Below are 23,335 nucleotides of genomic sequence, written 5' to 3'. Positions count from 1 at the left end.
TCAAGATGTTTAATATTTCCAAGTGAGAGCATCTCCTAAATTTCCTCTCTGCAGTGCATTGTGGGACGATGGAGTACATTTAGAGTCTACTTATTTTGGTCACTTTTTCAGTGTGAATTCATTTTAAAACCTAAAAATCACTGTGTGGAACTGCAGATTATCAGTCTCATTAGTGACAATGTTTGTAAATCTGTGGACAGATGAAGATGATTTAGCTCCTACAGGAATATTCTGGACTAAACACAGTAAAATAAGCTGTGAGAAATAAAACCTGAGTTGTCTTCGTCTTTGCGGATCTTCAGCTTGACGAGCTCCTCGCACTGCTGGAGGATCTGAACTGCTTCCTCCATCGAGCAGTTCTCCACCCGGATGTTATCGATGGCCAGCAGCTTGTCCCCGAGCTCCAACGTCCCCGTCCTGAAAACAAAAAAATACCTTACACCAAATACAAATACACCAAAGTCCATAGAAATACACAGCACAGGATGCACGTAAACAGATGCTACCAGCTGGTTAGCCATCAGAAGCTCACATTTTCTGCTTCACACACCAAAACACATGACCTATAAAACACACACACACACACACACACACACACACACACAGTCCTGGACTGTTAACCTAATTAACCAGCCTACAACAGACGGCTGATTGAGCTTAAACTCTTAGACACAGCTGATACTTTTATTTTTTAGTTTAGTCTACATCAGATAGTGTTATATGTGTGTGTGTGTGTGTGTGTGTGTACCTGTGTGCGACACTGCCTTTCTTGATGTCAGAGATGATCAGAGGATCACCTGGTTTCCTGTTGGACGGAGCTGCAGACACACACAGAAAAGTTCAAACAGAAAACTGAATAATTGAACATGTTTCCTCCACTGCTCCTGGCGATCAGGTTTAAATGTTAAAGGCTCCACATTCTACACTCTTCTGGTGTTTTATCTTAAGTTTTTATATCTATCCAATCTATCCTGGATGTGGAGACTGGGGAGGCTCTGTGACATGGAGCATTATCCTGCAGGAAGTCTCCATTAGAAGATGGTGAAGTTGACCAGAAGACGTCTCCCACACCGTTACTCCACCAGCCTGGACTGGTGACTAAAGGCAGGTTGGGTCCATGGATTCAGACTCTGACATCAGCAGAACTCCGGATCCATCAGACCAGGCAGCAGCTGTCCAGTCTTGACGAACCTGTGTCCACTCAGGGAACCACCACTGTGCAGCGTCGCCGTCCTCGCAGACTAAATAACCTGAAGCAGAACCTGACGTTGTGTTTTTCTTTACTTACAGCTGATGGTGATTCCCAGCTCCACTCCCGGTTTCTTCGGGAGCTTCACGTGGAACGTTCCAGAGCTGGGGATGACCGACTCTGAGTCAGGGAGAGAGACACAGACTGTGAGATACAGTATTCAGAGACAGATATTTAAAGAGAAACGAAGGCTGTCGTCACTACCATCTCTGAAAAATATCATAATTTAAAAAAATTCTCACAAGAAGAAGATGTTTTCTGAATTTGTTTGTCTGTTTGCATGTGTTTTCTGAAATGCAGTGAGTTGGGCTCTCAGGGCCACCGTAGTTTTTACTCCAGATGCATTTGAATCACCAAAAAAAAAATCAGAGCTATGGGCAGCAAAGATATTCAGTTTATCATCATGTTTGACCACAAAAGCATTTTTACATTTCAGAAATATTAAATTTGAAACATGAATTTTCTTTGCTTGAAAAACATCTGAAATTATTGATTATCAATCAATTATTCTGCTACACAAAGAAACACAGCTAAGAAATACTGGTAAAGACCATGTTTTAATACAAATATTACAACAAATATTAAATATTGCAACTATAGACTTGATCTTGATGAAATGTCAGAGATAAGTTAGTGAAACAGTGATACTGCACAACACAGAGCTGTGTAACTACAGAAGATCACACCACACAATGTGATTATCATCAATGATATCTCATTCAGTGACTCCTCCTCTGGAGATTATTCACTGCGTGTGAGTCAGCACTGACAACATGTGTTGTCTTCAGGCGTAGGTGGTTATTTATAATAACTGGAGTATGTTACATTAACAAAGAGTCTGACAAATTACAGAGAAGCAGAACTAAACACACACTGACTGTCAGGCAGCCAAAACGAGAACAAACACCAGACTGCTGGTTTGTCTTTGCTCATTTGTAGTGGACGACAGCCTGAATTTCATCAACACAAACAAACAAAAAACACTTTTCATGTCTAAAATGAGACTGTAACTAACGGCAACCACATTAAACATTACATTTATCATTAAATCCTGTCATTTAAATGTCGTAAAGCGCATCAGAAAACACCCACAGCAGACTCACCAAGGAGATTTCAAGCTTTCAGACAAGGTATTACATGAATATATCCAATATGTATGTGTGTGTGTGTGTGTGTGTGTGTGTGTGTGTGTACCGGCCACGTCGAACTCAATCTCCAGCGTGAGCTGAGCGGTGATGGACGAGTCTCTGAGCAGCTGATTGGTTTCCTCCAGGGTGGAGTCTTCAGTAGGAACTCCATTTATGGACAAGATCCTGTCACCGATCTGCAGGATGCCACACCTACAAACACACAAACACACGACAAAGGTGAGAGCTGCAGGATGGAAGATGAAACTTTGGGCAGCTGACAGTTACTTTCACTGCTGGTTCATCTGCAGATTATTTGGTCTATAAAAAAATAAAATAAAATGGTTTATTCAGTTTCTATCATATCTATCATATCAGAAGAGGCCAGAGGCCAGAAACAGCACTTTACTGAAATGATTTATCAAATCTCAAAACTGTTAAAGATCAACTCTGTCGATCAACTGTTTACCTCTCGGCCGGGCTGTCGGGGTCGATGTAAGCGATGAGCGGTGGCGAGGATAACGTTTCCGTGGCAAAGACTCCGCCCTGCAGCTGCAGACCAAACCCCATGACGCCATCGCCTAGCAACATCACCTCTGTGGTTTCTGTGTGGACGACCTGACCGGCGAGACCCACGGTGCTGGACGCAAGAGACACTGATGGAGACAGAGACAGAATGAGAGTCAGGAAGTAATTGCAATAGAACAGAATAGAAAACTTGAGAGCTACAGCCCAGGTCAGAGGTCAGAGGTCAGACTCACATGAGCTCTTAAAATCTTTCTTCTTGGCCTTCCTCCTCATCAGTGTGCCCCGTGGACTCGTGGGATACATGTTCCTGGGCAGGGTGCTCATGTTAAGGGATGAGAGACTATAGGCTGACATGGAGCCAGGAGAGAACGAGTGGCCGAGGGCTAGAGAGAGAGAGAGAGAGAGAGAGAGAGAGAGAGAGAGAGAGAGAGAGAGAGAGAGAGAGAGAGAGAGAGAGAGAGAGAGAGAGGATGAGCTGAGGCCTCTCTTTCAAAATAAAACATCACACTTCAGAGAGAGAGAGGTGGACGTACAAGGGTTGTTTGTATGGCGGTTGTGCGATCTGGCAGCTGATTGGTCGGGGTGGTACGTGTTGTAGTGGTAGGGAGGGAGGATGGGAGCGGAGCCTCCGGTCTCCCAGGGGAGGGGGCGGGGACTACGCTGCACCTTGACTGCACACACACACGCAAGCACACACAGAGGAGGGTGTTTGGTTTAAAACAAAGGGAAAGGTTAAAGGTCAGAGGTCAGAGGTTAGGACGTGCCTGAATGTTATGAAAGATTACATGTTATTATGTAATCTTTCATCTCTACAGTACATTACACCTTTATCAGGGCCTGTTCAGGTCTTTGTGTGTTTATACCGTGCTGTGGTGCGTTCAGGGCCGGTCGGGCCTGGTGTTGCGGCAGGATCTCCATGCGGACGGTCTGACAGGAGGCGGAGAGCAGCTGAGTGGCTTCAGCCAGAGAACAAAACTCCATCGACTTCCCATCCACAGACAAAATGTGATCTCCTGCATGAAGAGCCCCACACCTACACACACAAAGACAATACACACACAGGAGGAGGTGGATGGTGACGTTAATAAGCCACAAACCCTCCTTTATTCTGGACTCAGCAGCTCTCAATGTGTGAATCCAAGGACATGTTCACAAAAACGATTTTCAGATTTACTTCGCCCACACAAACAAATCTATTTATTGTGGCAGGTTAATTGAAATAAACTGATTTCCATTCATTTTGAATGCTGCTGTGACCAGGTCATTAAACGCACCACATAAACACTTCAGCCTTGTGTGTTTTTCAGTCCTTTACGGGTCAGAGGTCAGGTACCTGTCTGCGATGCTGGCTGGTTTGACTTTGTCGATGATGATGACCTGTTTGCTGCAGAACATGGAGGTGGACAGGGCCACACCCAGACTGGAGCCTGTCGCCTTGGCAACCTCCACCAGCAGTGGCCCCGATGCTGTGGCAACCGAGTCTGACAAAGGGAAACACGAACAGAGATTTTATTTAGATTTATTTTACAGTAGGATCCACAGGGTTCAGTCCTGGGTCCTGTTTTATTTCATTTCCACATGTTGTTCCACTAGATCGTATTATCTCAAATAACAGTGGTAGATAACAGAGTGTTATCCACTAACCACTTTAATAACAGCTGCATCATATGATTATTTTCATTATTGATTGAGCTTCTAGATAAATTCATCACTTGTTTTGGTTTTTGAATGTCAGAAAGAAAATAATAAATAAGACAAAGAAAAGCAGCAAAATCGGACACTGGAGACACTTGAGTCACACGTTAACCATGAAAGCATCGAGCAGAGAGAATGAACTGACCCATCACTGACACGTCGTACTCGATCAGCAGCGTAGCTTCCTGCCCACACTGCTTCAGGATGCTCATGGCCTCCGATAGCGTGCTGCCGTGGAGACGAATCCCATCGATGCTTAGCAACCGATCGCCCGGTTTGATGGTTCCTTCTCTGGAAAGAGAGAGAGAGAGCGAGAGAGAGAGAGAGTGGACAGTTTTCAGTTTTTACAGAAGCTCCTGTTTTTATTTGTTTATTTATATCCTCTTGTTTATGTTGTGATTTGAACGTAATCATCACTGAAATGATCCCGTCATTAAATCTCTTCGTGATGAACTTTGGTCAAAGTTTGTTGTTTTTAAATGCGCTCGTTCTCGACTCCTGAGCAGCGTTCACAACGCTCATGTTGCTGCCTGACAGAGCGCTTCAGAGTCGGATTTACTGAGGAGAGTCCGTCTAACAAACATCAAATCATTTTCATCCAGACCGGAAAGGTCAGAGGTCACTTACCTGTCAGCCGGCCCGCCTGGCCTGATGGTTGTTATGACGATGGGACGAGACTTGTTCCTGTCTTCATGGGCTCCACCTGCAGACACTCGTCATGTCATGTATTTATATTATATTACATACATACACACACACACACACACACACACACACACACACACACACACACACACACACACACACACACACACACACACACACACAGCCGTCCTCACCTCTGATGACGAAGCCGAAGCTGTTCCCTTCTTTGTGAAGCGTGACCTCCACGTTCTTAAACATGACCCCTGACCCCTGCACTGCTGCAACACACCACCACATCAACACGTCATCATCAGCTCTGACTGACGGCAGCTCGACTGTCTGTGCCTTTACTTTCTTCTTCATTTAGCAGCTTTTAAAAATAAAATCTACAAATCTTTAGTCATAATCTGTCAAAGTATTAAACAGAAGATTTCATGGTTTATACACAATACGAACAAATACAACAGAAAAATACATGAAATAAAACTATGACAGTGTATTTACATGTAAAGTCCCAACTTGATTTTATCCCTTTTTCATTTTGTAATATATATTACATATTATTCTTATTATTATTATTATATTATATTATATTATATTATACATATAATATAATATAAATTATACAACACATTATTACAAGTAATTGACAAAATTATGAATTAATTAATTGAGAAAAGGGAAATAAAGCAGGTTTTCTCACCTTGTCTCGTCATGATATTAAAATCATGGAAATATGAATAAAAAAATCTTTGTATTTTCACAGTGTACTAAACAATATATTTTCACCAATGACTTCACAGACTCCACAGGGTTAAATTCTGTTCTACTGTCCTTTAACTAATAATAACTATTACTACTATAACCAGTACTTACAGACGGGCGGCAGCTCGTACTCGATCTCCAGGACGACCCGCTCCCCGACGTTCTTCAGCAGACTGATGATCTCGTCGTGTCTGAACTTGGCCAGGTTGATGCCGTTCACAGCGCGGATGTAGTCGCCCACGTTCAGCTGGTCGCTCCTGAACAAAGAGTCAAACACCTGCTCTTAAATCCAGATCCAATCTTTGGAGCAGAGTCAGTTCCGGACTGGAGTCAACCTGAAAAACTGATTCCACAGAGCTGACCTGCGATGTCACCGGGCTAATTAAGACAAGATAACTACGTGTGCATGAACAAATTTAACAATAACGATATAACTGACTTCATCTGTTTTTTTAAAAACATCAGTTGCCTGAATCTGGTAAAAGCCTCAGGACCTCAGGTTTCCTTCTCTTTAAAGCAGGATTCTCGTTGTTTAATCAAAACAAATTCTACCTGTGTGTTTCTATATTGCAGCTGTGGTCACACCGTTTTCTCCCACTCGTTTCTGTACGTTGCTCTCACCTCATTCGCTGTGACAGGTTTTGATCAGACTGACACATGAAACTGCAGAACTCAGAATCACAGTCTGACCACGTTTGTTTTCATTCGCGATGCGTTCACGGACTCACTGAAGTCAGATGGTAACAGTTCATTTCAATCAAATGTACGTTTGAGTTTCAAAGAGCGAGTCAATAAAGTTTTATATGTGCTGTAAAATGAAGCGGTGGCCAGAGGGAGGAGGCTGAGACAGAAACAGATGTGTTACCTGGCAGCGATGCCTCCCTGTCGCAGGTTTGAAACCCGGGGTTTCCCATCTTTGTCGATGCCGCCTGAAACCGTCAGTCCCAGCGTCGTCCCCTCCTTCTTCATCAGCTCCACCACAGAGCAGCCCCGAAACTCGTCTACATCACAACATACAGGACACGTGATTGGTTGAACATAAAATCATCTTCCAGCACAATCAAACCCCTTTATTTCTTCTGGGTTTATTTATTCCACCTCAGCTCCTTCTCTCAAGTTTCCTCCTCACACAGAGAAAGAAAATAATCATCTGAACAAAGAGAAGTGGAGTCATCTTCTATTCTGTCGTCCATCTATATTTTATCAAAGGCCTGAAATATTTAGCAGAGGGAGAGATGGATGGAGAGAGAGGAAGATATTTCAGTGCAGACCTGGTACGATGTGATGTGACCGGTCCTCAGGTGATAAAACAGAGAGTGGGATTTTATTGAAATGTTGTATTTTAATATTAATCAGGCAACGCTTCGCTTCATTTAGACAGGATTAAATAATCTGATCTTTGGCAGTGACCATCATTGTCTTCTTCTCCTCCCTCATCTTCCTCCTCCAAAGAGGCTTTACTGTGCCCTTTTCACCTTCTCTAAAACATCAGCGCTGACTCACAGCCTGAAAAAGAAAAACCTCAAATCTTTGATCCTGGAAAAAAAGAGTGAGATGAACCAGTTTCCTGCAGCGACAGCGGAAACTTTTGAAACCGCCAGTGAACTTTAAGCTGAAAGAAGAAGAAGTACAACAGAGCTTCATTAAAGCTGCTTGAGTTCTTTTGTTTCTTCTGATTCCAAATAAAAAGTGTGTCTGCAGCAGAGTATAAGTAGATTTAAATTCCAATGTGAGGATCGTCAGTGGTGGTTTCACTGTCGTTGACATGGCTCTGAAACTCTAATGGCTCAACCAGCTCCTCAAACTGGTTCTGAAGCTCCACCAGTTCCTCCATCACCTGGTACCAGAGCTCCATACGCTTGTCTGACGGGTTCAAAGGTTCTAACTAATCCTCTTACTGGCTCTTCAACTCTGCTGGTTCTGAGGATCCTTCAGTTTCTCTAAATCCTGTACCAGTTACTTTACCAGTTGCTCTTCAACTTTATGAAGCTCCACCAGTTTTACCAACTGCTACAAGAATCTGCCAGTTACTGTGAAGCACTGTAAGTTCCTCTACTGGTTCTGAAGCTCTTCCGAGTCATCTAACATCTAACTTTTTCAGAAATGACTGGGTTCATATCCTCGTGTCAAAAATCGAACAGGTCTTGACAGCTCTTCCACTTCCTTTACTTCTTGTTTATCACTGGAGAAACACTGAGCCGGGAGGCTGTTCATCACTATAACAGCTGTCTAGTGTCACTGGAAGCATCTTCATATATTTTACTTGCAGCGTTATTGGCTAATTCTGATTCCAGCGTTCAGATAAAAGCTGCAAGTAGGCCACCAGCTCCAGGTGGGAGGAGATAACTGCAACTGCAAGCATCTTCCTGCAGGTCACACACATAGAAACATCAGATAACTGTGTGTGTGTGTGTGTGTGTGTGTGTGTGTGAGGTCTATTTTCAGAGCTGTTATCTTCATCAGTGAGCTTTATTAGCTCTGTCAATGGAATCACTGTAGAAAACTGTAGAAACAACAAACAACAAATCACAGCACAAACTAGAATATAACTGCACAACAGTTGTGTGTTACCTGGTATGCTCTGCCTCCTGATGGCCAGCGCTCCATCTGGAGGTCTGGACCCGGCAGAGTGTTTGGTGTACGGCCCCTCATCTGAAACACAAAGAAACACAACACACATCACTATACACAGTAAAAGACACACACTGGTTCAGAAGCTCTACCAGCTTCTCAGACTGGTTTCAGACCTGCACTTCACCAGTTCCTCTAACTGGTCATGAAGCTCTACCAAAACCATGGTGTTGGACCTTTAACTGGTTCCAGTCCAGTTGTTCAAATGTATGCAGACTCACTTTCTCTAGCTGGTTCCAGACCTTTACCAGTTCCTTTAACTGGTTCCAGACCTTTACCAGTTCCTTTAACTGGTTCCAGACCTTTACCAGTTCCTTTAACTGGTTCTGGACCTTTACCAGTTCCTTTAACTGGTTCCAGACCTTTACCAGTTCCTTTAACTGGTTCTGAGGCTCTGTGACATCATCTGACTAATTCTGGATTTCTACCACTTCTTTCAACCACTTTAGAGCTTTACCAGTTCCTCTAACTGGCTCCACATCTGGACCAGTTATTTTAACTGGTTCTGAAGCTCCAATAAAAAACAACTCGGAGTTTTAAGTTTCACTTCTTTTTCACTCTGAGCCCAAACAAACCACAACAGACAAAAACCTCACAGATTTCAGTATCTACCAACCTGGGCTGTCCCCAAATGAAAAGTCACTGACAGACTCCCATAATGCATCTGTACTCACCATCATCATCATCAGACATTGCAGATCTCCCACTGCAAAAATACATCTCAGAGCTAAAGTGATAACTTATTGAAAAAAACAACAGATCAGCTGCTGTAATCCTTCAATTAAAGCTTCCTGGTGTCACAGGCCAGTAACTTAGCGTGTTAGCACCATGCTGCCTATTAACAGCTGATAAATCTGAGAGTTAACGGACAGACTCCTCCTCACCAGTTATCTGTCTGGTTTGCAGTGTAACGCTGCTGCAGCCTGAGCTCATGAATAAAAAACACTCCAGCTACAGAGAGGTGACCTCATCAGTCCAGTGACCAATCCCTGCGGAGAACACTGTGGTGTAGCTAAGTATGGGCCAATCGCAGCAGTCCGCTGGGAGACCCCCCACAATGATGTCATCGCACACAAGGCGTCTGACAGACCTGCTGAGAGCCACCATGATGTCATGTAGATCGTTGTTGATGCAGAGACGTGACCGGATCTGTGTTTTAATTGGATGATTGATTAATTGTCACTTTATTTGATTGAGGATCATGTTGAGTGGATCCACTGGAGGCGGGAAATACGTGATGATGACACAATTAAAACCCACAATATTCTAGGTTTGTAGCTGATACACAAGTTTTATCGGCTGCAGCTGAAACAAAAAAAACAAACAAAACCATAAAAACTGTTAAAAACTGTAACAGGGAAGAAAAAACTGACTGTAATCAAGGTTAATTAGTAATAATTACATCTACAAAACCAGATTTTACAGACACCGATAATGTAAAAAGTCACAAAGACAATTAATTAATGGAAGAGACTGATTACAGAGCGAGTGATGTGTCACTGTTGTTCTTTACAGTGACGCTGATGATGTGATGCAGCTTTGATAATGATTTTGTTCCAACCATGAATCTCATTAACTGAGAAACCATCTCCTGCTAAGTTTACTGTCACCACCATTAAGTAATATTGATCTGAACGTTTCTGCAGCCTCAGCAACCTGTCAAACAGCCGGCGTTCGCTTACAGTAAACTGTGGTGGACTTAGATGATTATTTGTTCTCAGTTACATTTGCCTGAATCAGTTACTGTGTTTCTGACCTTTAACTGTAATGAAGCTGTTGTGTAAGTTTGGCAGTTTTTATAGTAAATCTGAATTTATACTGAACTCAGTTAAACCAGGTCTGCAGCAGCTTTAGTTAAACCTCAGTTAAACCAGGTCTGCAGCAGCTTTAGTTAAACCTCAGTTAAACCAGGTCTGCAGCAGCTTTAGTTAAACCTCAGTTAAACCAGGTCTGCAGCAGCTTTAGTTAAACCTCAGTTAAACCAGGTCTGCAGCAGCTTTAGTTAAACCTCAGTAACTTCTACTGGACTATTGTAAACTACAGATTCGGTTTCAACCACAGTGATGAGGTTTAAGTGACCATGTGACTTTAACAGGTTTAAACCTGTTGTTGACAGAGCGTTGGCTCCTCCCACTTCAGTGTCTATTTTGGTCGTCAGTTTGGTTCTATTTTATTTCGCTCTAGTTTATTCTAATCTGCTCCAGATCTTTTTTCTCTTCTGTTTGGTTGAGGCAGCTGAGCTCAGAAACACAATGACACTGTGAAAAAACACACACACACACACACCATAGCTAACTGGAGATGAAAGCCTCCTCCTCCTCCTCCTGCAGATGTAGGATCTCTCTCTCTCTCTCTCTCTCTCTCTCTCTCTCTCTCTCTCTCTCTCTCTCTCTCTCTCTCTCTCTCTCTCTCTCTCTCTCTCCAACACTCACTCACATATTCTACAAACTGTGATGTTATATAATCTAAATACTTTTAGCTCCTATTATCGAGCAGTAATTGTTTAACAAGGTCACACACTCGTTTAGATATCGAGCGTCTGAAACCAGCCTCGGTGAAGCGTCCACACGGCGCCACCCACAGGCTGGAAAAATTACAGCAGCAGTAAAAATGCTGCTAATGCTTAATGTTACAGGTTCTCTGTTTTACAGGACACTTAACAGGCCGACACAGTTTGGTCCTAATTATAAGGGAAATGGACAAAGAGTTAGTTATTAAGTACCTGCTCAGTATATTTGAGTTTTTAAGAAGAAACCATGAAAAGACATCGTAGGTAAGAGAAAAATATTTCATCAACAGACCTAAATATCCATCAGTTTCCAAGAAGACGAAACAAAAAGTCCTCATCTGTATTCTTCATGACTTTGAGCTGCCACACATTATTGATCCATGTGTTAATCTGTAAATATTCATCTGATTGACGTCAGTTTGTTTCTGCTTCTCCTGGAGTTTTCTACAGCGTTGAACACAGAGACGCAGTCAAACATTTTCTGTCTAGTTTTAGTTATCAGAGTTTCTTTAATTCACTGCATTAAAATGATTTCAGTTATTTGTGCACATTTAGATGTTTTGTCTGCTCCTGCACGTTTTAAATTCTTATGTGGGAATAAATAAATAAAATACCTGATGAGGTAACCGACTGCTTGAGCTCAAATTTCATAGAAAATTCACATTTTCTTCAGATGTTGTCTCTGGTTGTACTGTAGGAAATAAACTACCTCAACAAAGAAACTCAGATAAAATAAATCCTCAGAGAGAAGACACTGGTTATAACTGCAGCTTGTTCTCCCCTGTGAAATAAAGCTGAACTATCTAATGTGACGTATGACACTGGAGCGGTGTTCCTGCAGATAACGTCACGTAGAGTGATTAAAGTGATGCTGCATAAACGTTACACGAAAAACAAAAGGAAAGTGAAGCTTCGTCGGGTTAAATGGATGCGACGCAAGGAGATAACGTTAGAGGCCACTGTGTGTTTTCACATGTTTGGATGAACCAGAATCTGCCTCAGGTCCACAAACAGCTGTGACCTTCTACAGCAGAGGTCGTCTCTCACACACACACACACACACACACACACACACACATCATTCAGTAACAACTCACAGTCTTTTACACAGTGAAGGAAACGAAGAACATTTACTCCAGAGCTGAATTTAACACAGTCACTTCACTGCTGCTCTTTACTTTCTCCTCATCTTCCACTGAGCTTCAGAGGGAATATTTCATCACTACACTACAAGTTTCTGACATTACTGAGCGGGTCTACTGGGCCCAGGCCCTGGGGCCCAAGGCTTTATGGGGCCCCTGGATTAGAACAACTACAAAGAGACACAAAACAACCACAATAACACACAAAACTACAAAGACACATAAAATTACTGCAGAGACTTAAAATGACTGCAAAGAGACACAAAACAACCACAATAACACGCAAAATTGCAAAGACATGCAAAATGACGGCAAATAGATTGAAAATTATGACAATAACACACAAAACAACCACAAATAAACACAAAATGAACATAAAGCGACTTAAAACATCCACCAACAGAGACACAAAGGCCGCCACATCGTTTGCAGTCATACTGTGTCTCTCTCAGTCTGGACGTCTCGTCCAGGAGCAGAGGCCTTTTCCAGACGCCTTCGCTCTCATAATCTGTCGCTGCTGACTGAGGATCTGAACTTCCTCCACCTACAAATTAAAACATCTCAGTTCTATAAAAACAGAATTTACTCACATTTAACCATCATCAATAAACCTGCTCAAACCGGTCACTGATTATCTTCATTATTTATTAATCTATTGATCCTTTTTTTATGAATCCATCAGCTCTTCAGGACAGACTTCATCCACAGAGTCGACTTCAGCTGGTTGTTTGATTTCCCTCCATCTCTCCTGTTTAAATTCCTCTTACAGATAAATATTTCATATTTTGTTCCACTTCATTAAATCGTCTCAGGTGTGCTGTGGTTTGACTCCTGTTTTCATTGGTTGTTGCAGCCCGAGGCTTAAATATAAAAATATAAAAATATAAAAGTCTTTTCCATTGATCAATAAAGTGCTTATTCTGGTTAAGACAGTTGCAGTAATTGTGGTAAAAAGAGCCTGATGTGACGTCTACATCTGAAAATCTCAAATCCATTCAGATTTTAGTCCCAGATTTGAGTCCAAGAGAAAACAGCAGTGTTTTCAAATAAATGACGTAACTGATTCGTCTTTCAGCTCCAATGATAATTAAACACTGATAATAAACACTTTTACTCTGCTGATAATTTAGGCTAAAAATCTGAACACGAGGCTTTTACTTGTTTGTTTTCATCTGATTTCACGAGAGAATGTGAAAAAGAAAACGGAGAAACAAACACCTGCAGCTTCAGCTCCACACTTTCTATCTGATGATGAGAATATCACAGAAACCTTGACACACTCTCTCTCTCTCTCTCTGCCCTCCTTTCTCCTCTATTCTCACTCTCCCCTGTTAATACACACCATGAATATTACATTCATGAAAAAAAGATGCACTGCTCTCTCTCTCTCTCTCTCTGTGCTGGCACTCACTCTGAGGGTCTCTCGTCCGGAGCTACCTGCAGCGATCGACTGAATGGATCCATGAGATCATTTTCAACACACACATGCATGCTCTCTAACACACACACACACACACACATGCACACACACACACACAGCTGGATTTGGTCATAAACAACCCACTCTCTCTCTTTTCAGTGTCAGCAGATTATACCAAATGTCTCTCGACCGTGCAAACACACACGTATGTTCCACATGCAAACATGCTTATCCCTCCATCACACACACATCCAGCCTCTCTCTCTCTCTCTCTGTCTCTCTCTCTCTCTCCCTCCCAGTCTCAGTCTATGTCTCTCTACCTTTGTTCACCCTGCGCAGGATCTGGCAGCGACATTTAAACGACACGGCGATCATGGTGAAGCCGAGCCGAGCGTCGCCTCCCCCCCGCCGCCATGCAGATGCAGCCGCCACAAACTACACCTCCTCCTCCTACTCCTCCTCCTCCCTTCTGCTCGTCTTCCTCTCCTCTGTGAGCGACTGACTGACTGACGAATGACCTCCTCAAACAGAAACCATCACCGAGCGAGAGAGAGGGAGCGCTGCAGATGTGAAGCTCCTCCATAAAATGAGGCAGCGGAGGAGGAGGGAGGAAGGGAGAGAGGGAAGGAGGGAGGGGGGAGGGGGCAGAGTCTGCGCAGATGGGAGGATGAGGAGGAGGAGGAGGAGGGGGGATGATGGAGAGGCAGAGGGAGGAAGGAGGCTGCTGTGTGTCTCCGCTGACTTGTAATGTGTTTCTGTGCAGCTGGATGGATGGATGGATGGAGGGAGGGAGGGAGGGATGGAGAGTAGGCTTAAACACGAGAAGGAAGGAAGTGGAGATAAATGGAAGGAAGGAGGAAAGGAAACAAATGAAGGAAACACAAAGAGGAGGAGTACTGGGAGGAGGAAAGGATGGAATCAAGGAATGAATCAAGGAGGAAAGAAGAAAAGCAGGGAAAGAAAAGAAGTAAAAAAGAAAAGGAAATGAATGTAAAAAACTAAAAGTAAAAGGAAGGGAGAAAAGATGGAAGGAAAGAAGGAAGGAACTAAGTAAGAAAAGGAGGATGCAAAAAAAGGATATAAAAACAGAAAAGGAAGTAAGGGAGAATGGATGAAATGAAATGACTCAATAAAGGAATAAAAAGAGGGAAGATGCTAAGGAAGGAAGGACAGATATGAAAGGAAAAAATGAAAGGAGAAGGAAGGGAGAAAGGATTGAGGGAAGGAATAAAGGAAGGAAGGAAGTAAAGAAGTAGAAAAGTAAGGAAATTATAGTAAAAGAGAGAGAAAGGGATGAACGAAGGAAGGAAGCAAAAGGAGGAGGGAAAGAAATACAAGAGTAAGGAAATGAAAGGATGAGGACGGAAAAAGAACGAAGGGGAGGAATTAATAAAGGAGGAAAGGAAGGAAGGATAGAAAAGAAGGAAACCACATCGATACACAAACACAGCTTCAATACCAGAGTACACAGTACACACAGTACACACAGTACACACTGTATATATATATATAGTAATGAGCAGTCGGTTTATTGTACTTTAGACCTGCTGTAATATTACACCACATTATACAGTGTGGCCATAAGTATGTGGACGCCGGGTCACTGCAGTACTATGATGAGATAAATACTTACTACTGGCCTGAAAGTGGCTAACAGCACAGAGCCAATAGGGAAGCAGCAGGTCTGTTTTCCGTGATGTTATTGGCTGACAGTGGAGGGGGCGTGTCCTGATCCAGCAGGTAGTGAAGTGGTCAGACATGTGGGTCAGTGTTCCAGCAGCAGATAACACTGGATTAGTGTCAGTGTGTGTATTAAAGGTATTAACAGTGATATTACCATAACTGCAGCAAAATGCAGGTCAACATATTACATCTCTCTCTCTCTCTCTATGTGCCACTCTCTGTTGATGTCTCTCGCCCCTCACTCTGACATCAGAGCAGTGTTTTAACTGAGGTCTTGCTCCCTGTATCTGTGCTGGCAGATCTGGACTGAACTGTGCCGGTCTGATCTGATCTGTGCTGCCCCCTCCTGGTCCCTCAGGTCACCAGCTCCACCATGAGTCGGCCCCGCCCCCTGCTGGAGACACCATGGCAACACAGCACACTGGTAAAACCTGTTCACTGTGTTTACTCCGGAGCTGCTCAGGAGTCACATCTTTTCATGGAGTTTTATATTTTATCACATCAATACTACTACTACTACTACTACTACTACTACTACTACTAAGACTAAAACATCATCACTAGCAGCAGTTACTGCGACTACAAATACTACAAAAACAACAAAAATTAATAGTACTTGTAAAATAAAAACAATGTACAACAACAACCAGTGGTACTACAAATAGTACAACTACTGCTGCTACACTAGTACTACTGCTGTTGCTGTTTCTAATACTACAAAAACAAAAAACAACAACTTCTTCTAAAACTAAACCATCACCAACAACAGCTTCTACAAATACTACTACTGCCACTGCTAATACAACAACAAATGCTACTACTAGTACTACTAGTACTACGATTAATACCACTGCTGCTGCTGATAATACAAAAACTAAACTAAACCATAATCAACAACAGCTGCAACAAATACTACTGCTGCTGCTATTACTGCAAAAACAACAAAATTAATAGTGCTTGTGAAAGACCACTGCTACCAGCAGTACTAAACTATAACATCACCACAGCTACTACAAATACTACTACTGATACTACTACTCCTGTTACTGATGCTAAATGTACTAATACTACAGTTCTGACAAGAACCAATCAAGAGTGAGATTTTTGTTTCCTCCAGAAACTTGACAAAATCACAAATGTCAACAGGTTCAAACTCAGAGGAACATGAAGACCATGAAGAATATGAGAACATGAAGAACATGAAGAACATGAAGAACATGAAGAATATGAGAACATGAAGAACATGAAGAACATGAAGAACATGAGAACATGAAGAACATGAAGAATATGAGAACATGAGAACATGAAGAACATGAGAACATGAACGTCTGAACTTCATGTTGACAGCTGTGATTTTGTTTGGACCAAACTGAGCCACAGCGCTAAGTTTCTCAGTGTTTACACTTCAATTACATATACAATGAAAAAACTTTTAGCTGTAACTAAATAGTTTTGCTGTTAGAAGTACTAGTTAGTACTAGTTAGTACTAGTACTACCTCTAACAGCTGTTTACTGTCCCAGAGGTGTGGGAGTCGTCTCTCTGTGCACATCAGCTGTAGTAATGGAGTATAATGAGCTGATGAAGCCCATCTTCCTGCTGTGAAATCAACCAACACCCCCCCAAAACACACACACACACACACACACACACACACACACACACACAGACACACACACAGACACACACACACACACACACACACACACAGACACACACAGACACACACACGGCTGCAGCTGTTTCCATGGAAACAAGCTGATGAATAATTGAGGGGAGAGAGCAGCCCTGCACCGTACAAAGAGTGATTTTGAGAGATGAAAGAAGTGTTCACACACACACACACACACACACACACACACACACACACACACACATACTGACACACACATAAACACACACACACATGCAAACACACATTACAGGTTATCATCACAGCCTCCGGCATTTCAAAATAACCAAATCACAGTGTAACACTGACAGTGTGTGTCTGTGTGTGTGCATGTCAACACCCACCGCCCAAAGTTAAACACGTGGGTTTGAGTCACCATGACATCTTCTTATGTAAGTGCACACACACACACACACACACACACACACACACACACACACACACACTCAGAGTGCTAATAACACTGCTCCAGAGATGGGAAGGGCAGAGGACGGATGTGTAAACCTTTAATTAGCGCCAACAGTCACAGTCAGACTGACAAGTTACCGTGTGTGTGAGGAACAGATGGGACAGTCCGACAGCACTGTAATCAACGAACCAGGAATTCTTCACATCAGCAGCGTTTGTCCACGTCTACAGACACACACTGCGTTCAGCTCGTCTCATAACAACGACTTCTGCACCTTGTAATTAACAGATCATGTAGAACTGACTCAGAATTTGCCGGAGAATCTTCAGGTTTTCAAGTTTTTCTTCAGGATCAAAATAATCCAGAGACAGTTTTCAGTTTGTCCAGCGGTGCATCGCCACCAGCAGCTGTTAACAGAGACTCCAGCTTCTACTGCATTTTCCAAAATGTAAACTCACACAGAAACTAAATCCGTGAACATGAAGTGGACTCACAGACATGTGGTTGTTTCCTCTGTCATCATAATCTCTGCTTCCTGAGTTACATCTCTGAAGGTCAGTAGAACATTGTGATGTCACAGTGAAGTTCACCTTCGTAAGTCAAGCTCATATTCATTAGACTGATAGACAGGAAAGATCATTAAATCAAAAATAAAGCCAATGACTGATCACATTTCCCATAATGCAGCTCAACAGCATCTGCATCTTTCTTTAAACCCTCCAAACTAAACAGGTCAGAACTTTTGATGCAGGTTTTCTGGTAAAAATCTTTCAAATTCCATCATTTCACTTTCACTTTTCACTTTTCTGATACCAAACAGATATATCATTGATATATTTGAGAAGAATGACTTCACTCATCTGATCAAAAGCACTGACACGAGATCAGATCACACCAGGCTCATTTGATCAAAGACACGATAAACAACCTGATGTTTAACGTAGCTTCGCTGCTACAGACACATTTCCCTGATGTCTCTTGTCATTTTAATTTTTCATGTTAATAATTGAGTGTATTTACAAATTCTCTGTAAACTCACTTTAGTCAACACTTGTTTGTTTATGTGGTTTATAAAAAAATGATTAGTAATTAAGTTTGTAAGTATCTTGTGTTAGTGAACTGTGTTGTGTGGATATTTATTCTTTAATGAAGGACATCAGACTTGCTCACATGGGATGTTGACTGATGATAACTTCATGTTGGAACATTAAATATCGATGAAGGAAACATGAGTACGTCCTTTAGAGTCCAGGAGCTTTTCCTGGACATTAAAGTGAAGGTTTGAGCTGCAGGCGGCAGCACAGACTCAAAGTCATGAGCTTTCAACATCTTTAAATCTTGGTACCAAATTTCACATCAATCCATCCAGCGATGCTGAGATGTTTCACCCTGAACCAATGTGTTGGACCATCAGACGGATCAGCTGAGGAGCCAGGATGCTAACACGCTCACACGCTAACAAAACTCTGTCCCATCACGTCCACTCAAGTTCACACAGCTGAAAAGCACAAGAAACGTGCAGATTCTAGTAAACGGATTCACTTCCTGCTAAACAAATCCTCATTACCTACATCACACCTGTGACATCGCACCTGTGACATCACACCTCGTTTGCGCAGTGTGGGACAGTTCTGTTGAAGGCCAACTGAAAACACGTAGAAAACATGTAAAATGTGGTTCTCAACCTCAGGTTCGAGACCCCTCGGGGAGGCAACAAGGTAAATCTGACGGGTCATTAACAGGGTTGTTTCATACTGACTAGTTTTACCACTTCAGGTCGACTCAGATCGTCCACTGCTGGTTTATTGAAGGTTCCCAGGAAAGCTGAGGATGCAGCCTTTGTCACGTGGACACACCGTCTTCATACCTCAGCCTTTAACTTGCTCTTATGCTCTGCTCAGCACTTCTTTAAAATTCTGGTAGAAGTATTGATGTTTATTATTATAATTTATTTCATTTTATTATTATTCTGTCTCATTTTACATGAATGTTTTAAAAATATTTTTTATCTTCATTTTATGTCTTTTTGTTCCATATATGTAATTTCTTTGTAAAGCACACCGAGCTGAATTTCCTGTATGAAAGGTGCTGTACAAATAAAGTTTATTGTCATTGTCATTATTATTATTATTATTATTATTATTATTATTATTATTATTATTATTATTAATCAGGCCTCTGGAAAATGGTCAAACATAACAATCCCTAATTTATTTATTACAACTGACTGATGATGTTGTAGGGAGACGATTCTTCGTTTTCATGGGTCAGAGGTGAAAGTGAAAATAAAATAAAAATTAATATGGTAAATATAAAAAAAATAAAAATCTAATGGTAATAAATCCTTTTAAAATGGTATTAAAATTGATTTTTTTGCTTCGAACAAAACAGTGTCACACTACATTTTGGAAAACAGCTCTTTGTATATGTACATGAACATTATAACCTTCATCAAGGAGGCCGTTACTTCAGACTGCATTAGTTTTAGTGTTCCTAATAAAGTGCACTCTACCCCATTGTGTATCCTCTTTTTTCTGGTCTCCTTAATTAAAGAAGAAAAAGAAGCATTTGTTCTTTAAATTAAACTCATTAAACATTGTATCCTAATAATCGGGGGAAGTGCTCTGAACCTCCAGAGGCCTGCGCAGTAATTAAGGTGAAGTTGTGCAGATCTCTGCTCCACTTCTTCTCTCTCCGGTTGTGCGCTCGCTGGCTGTGAAGATAATCCAGCAGCGAGGAACAACGCCTCCAGACCAACATGAATCCAGTCGCTGCAAATGGAAAAGTGGAACACGTGGGACCGAGAGCCGCAGAGTCGAGAGTCTCGCACGTTCACACATGGCGACTATTAAAAAACAGGGAGGTGTAGCGTTTGACAGGAATGTTGACGCAGCCACAAACAGATGAAAACCAAGTATTTTGTCATATTCAGTTTTCCTTCTTCACTCATTATAACAAAAATCAGAACCAGGAAGCACAAATAAAATGCTAATCCAGACCCCAGCCTCCCTCCTGCTGCCCGTTTTCCTCTTTAATCTCCATCATGTTGAACACAGCACCAGTTATGCTAATGAAGTCCTTATTCAAAGCATTAATTAGCAAATTTTTCTATGTCAACAATCTTCACATAACACATGACTGCTGTGAACTGCACTGGTCTGAACTCGTACCGTGTACAGTCGATATCGTCTCACCTCATTAATGTGTAAATGTATGCATCATGATGTTTCAGCGTGTAATGAGATCAGAGCGGAGACGGCAGGAGGCCGAGAGCCACACATCTGCTCGGGAAGGAAGCAGAGTCACATGCAGGTGAGATACAGGTGACATCGCTGATGGGGGCGGGGCCAGAGGCTGCACGACCAACACCTTTAACCTACGTCACTCAAACCAGACAAGACCTCCAAACACCAAAGTTTCTCCCAGGACCACTGGGGGGGGGCAGACACTGTGTCTGCAGAGGTTTAATCTGAACCCTCAGATCCACAGACGACTCATTCTCACCGGGGAAAATCAGAAATTCAACAATGAGAAATTTTCCCTAAAACAAAATCAGCTGATAATAAAGTTGGATTCAGTGTGAAGTTACTCTTTAAGACACCTGATGAAAGGAACCAGGTGAAGCTGATTAAATCAGTGACCGACTGAAATCACACTGAAAGAGGCGTGTGTGTGTGTGTGTGTGTGTGTGTGTTAACCAGTCAACCAACCACAAATCGCCTTCATATAGAATCACACGCTGTACTAAACACACACACACACACACACACACAGTTGGTAGCTACATGAGATGTCTCTTGGCAGCTCGGCCACACTCAGGAATATTGTGGTCGTTTTCACAGAGGAACCAAACAGCTCAGTGTCAGTTGTTAGCACATTAACACACATCCACACCTATAAATGTGTTGTCACAAAATTTACACAAATACACACAAAAGCTATTTGTAACACTTTCCACACAGAAGTGGATCAGGACAATCAGTCAATTAATCAATTAGTCGATTGACAGGAAATTTAGATCACTGATACATTTTCAGGATCCAGCATTTTACACGGTTTTTTGATTGATTCGATTTCATAGAAAAACTGAGAAATCAACAAATCCAGAAAACCATCTGATGAACTGGTGATGACGGTGAGCGTCAGCTGCAGCTTTAATAAACTCAGTTCATCTTTGTCCTCTTCATTCAGGAAACATAAGAGACACCAAAGTGAATCTCTCATCATCTGCTCGCAGCTCGGAGCAAACAGCTCGCAAACGCTTTCATCAGTGTAAACAGTTCAGTCGACGGCGAGTTCAAGTCCTGTCGGAGATTTCTCCAGAGGGAGACAGATGGAGCTGAGTGAGCCGTGAACCAGAGTTCAACCAAAAAAAAAAAAACCAAATAGTCCTGAATCTCATTTAGACGACGTCTGAGCGTAAACTCAGCAAGTAGAGGAGGGAATCAGACATTTGGTCTGTGACACAGAAACACAGAAACACAAAAACACACAGAAACACACAGAAACACAAAAACACACAGAAACACACAGAAACACAAAAACACACAGAAACAGTCACATGAAACAAGCATGTGTCGTCTTTGCTGCAGTGTCCCGGGGACAAACTTTGCCTCTGTTGGTGACTCACTGGCTGCTGGAGGATTCTAACACATCAGAGCAGAAAATTAATGAGCAGAAATATTGATAATCAATGAACTGATTACAGCTCCTCTGCTGCTCGTCTGTTTTATCGTTATAAACTGAACGTGTCTAAGTCTGGACGCTGTTGATTTGTTGACCATGGAATTAATTAATAAATCTGCAAGTCAATCACTAATTATAATCATTGATAATATTTAGATCCTATTTAGATCCTCGGGGCCCCAAAAGCCTCAGATTCACTCTGTTTCTGCAGCAGTGGTTGTATGATTACATCATATATTATTATTACATCACAGGACAACAATTATCTCATTATCAATACATCCGATGATTAATGTCTCTAATAATCAATTGATTTATTATCATAGAAAACCAGAAAACTGCTAAATATTCACACGTGAGAAGCTGCTGCCAGAGACAACGTCAGCTCCAAGCACTGCTTGGTTTTAGGGTAAATCATGAAACTAGAACGAACAGAGGGGGCAACAACAACAACCAACAGCTAACTTCTGCCCCGGGGCCCCACAGAGGGGCCACAACATCCAGGGTTGATTTCATGATGCCTCATCCTCCTCATCTCCTGTCAGCTCGACTCCCCGCTGACTAATGGACAGAAAAACCAAACACTACAGAATCACAACACAACAGAGGAACGTCAAGGAACTGAAAACATAAAACAACGGAGTCTAGACCAGAACCAGAATCCAACAGAACCAGAATCCCAACAAGGTCTCCTTACTCGATCCCTCTGGAGCTTTTCGACCGATGACTAATTGTTCTCTCTCCACCTCTTTGTGACTGACTGAGCCGACTGAGTTTGGTGAGATCCTGGATGCAGAGGTGTGGACCAGACCCGGTCCAGCTTGGTCCTGTCAGTATTTAAAACCTGCTCTATTCACATGCAGGTTGATGTCGGTCGGTGGAATGATGGGAAAATGACGGAGGATTATGTTGACAAACAAAACAGGAAGCTGCTCAGAAAAACGTTGCTCCATTACCCAGCTGGTGGTCAGAAGCTCCACAGGGGACCTTTAATAAGCCTGGTGATATATTCTGTCAACATGTGATGATCCTCTGATGTTATTTCTGCTTCAAATATAAAATGGAATTAAACCCTAATATAGGTCACAATGAGATAACTAATCATTCATTTGAATTAAAGGTCAGGTTTGCTTCTTAATTAAAGCAGGTGACATTTGCACTTGTGATTTGACAAA

The 23,335-nt window shown here is 42.1% G+C and overlaps 1 protein-coding gene across 6 annotated transcripts in view; it reads right to left on the bottom strand.

The window, feature by feature from the left end:
• Positions 1-23,335, bottom strand: part of grip1 (glutamate receptor interacting protein 1) — a 53,563-nt gene that overhangs the window by 12,631 nt on the left and 17,597 nt on the right. For 3 of the 6 annotated variants that reach the window (XM_071501800.1, XM_071501804.1, XM_071501798.1), the window contains exons 2-16: positions 8,581-8,661; positions 6,875-7,010; positions 6,121-6,266; positions 5,439-5,522; positions 5,227-5,302; positions 4,745-4,890; positions 4,238-4,385; positions 3,768-3,937; positions 3,438-3,575; positions 3,138-3,287; positions 2,846-3,032; positions 2,444-2,589; positions 1,289-1,369; positions 749-818; positions 272-417 (exon numbers count right to left, since the gene is read on the bottom strand). In XM_071501800.1, the coding sequence (XP_071357901.1) occupies positions 272-417; positions 749-818; positions 1,289-1,369; positions 2,444-2,589; positions 2,846-3,032; positions 3,138-3,287; positions 3,438-3,575; positions 3,768-3,937; positions 4,238-4,385; positions 4,745-4,890; positions 5,227-5,302; positions 5,439-5,522; positions 6,121-6,266; positions 6,875-7,010; positions 8,581-8,661 (1,905 nt within the window). The other 3 variants (XM_071501801.1, XM_071501802.1, XM_071501803.1) reach the window with 3 other exon arrangements.

This window comes from Trachinotus anak, unplaced genomic scaffold (assembly GCF_046630095.1).
Source record: "Trachinotus anak isolate AG129_WGS33_773 ecotype Australia unplaced genomic scaffold, CSIRO_AGI_Tana_v1 ptg000018l, whole genome shotgun sequence".
Classification (NCBI taxonomy): domain Eukaryota; kingdom Metazoa; phylum Chordata; class Actinopteri; order Carangiformes; family Carangidae; genus Trachinotus; species Trachinotus anak.
This window is presented reverse-complemented; position numbering and strand designations above follow the sequence as displayed.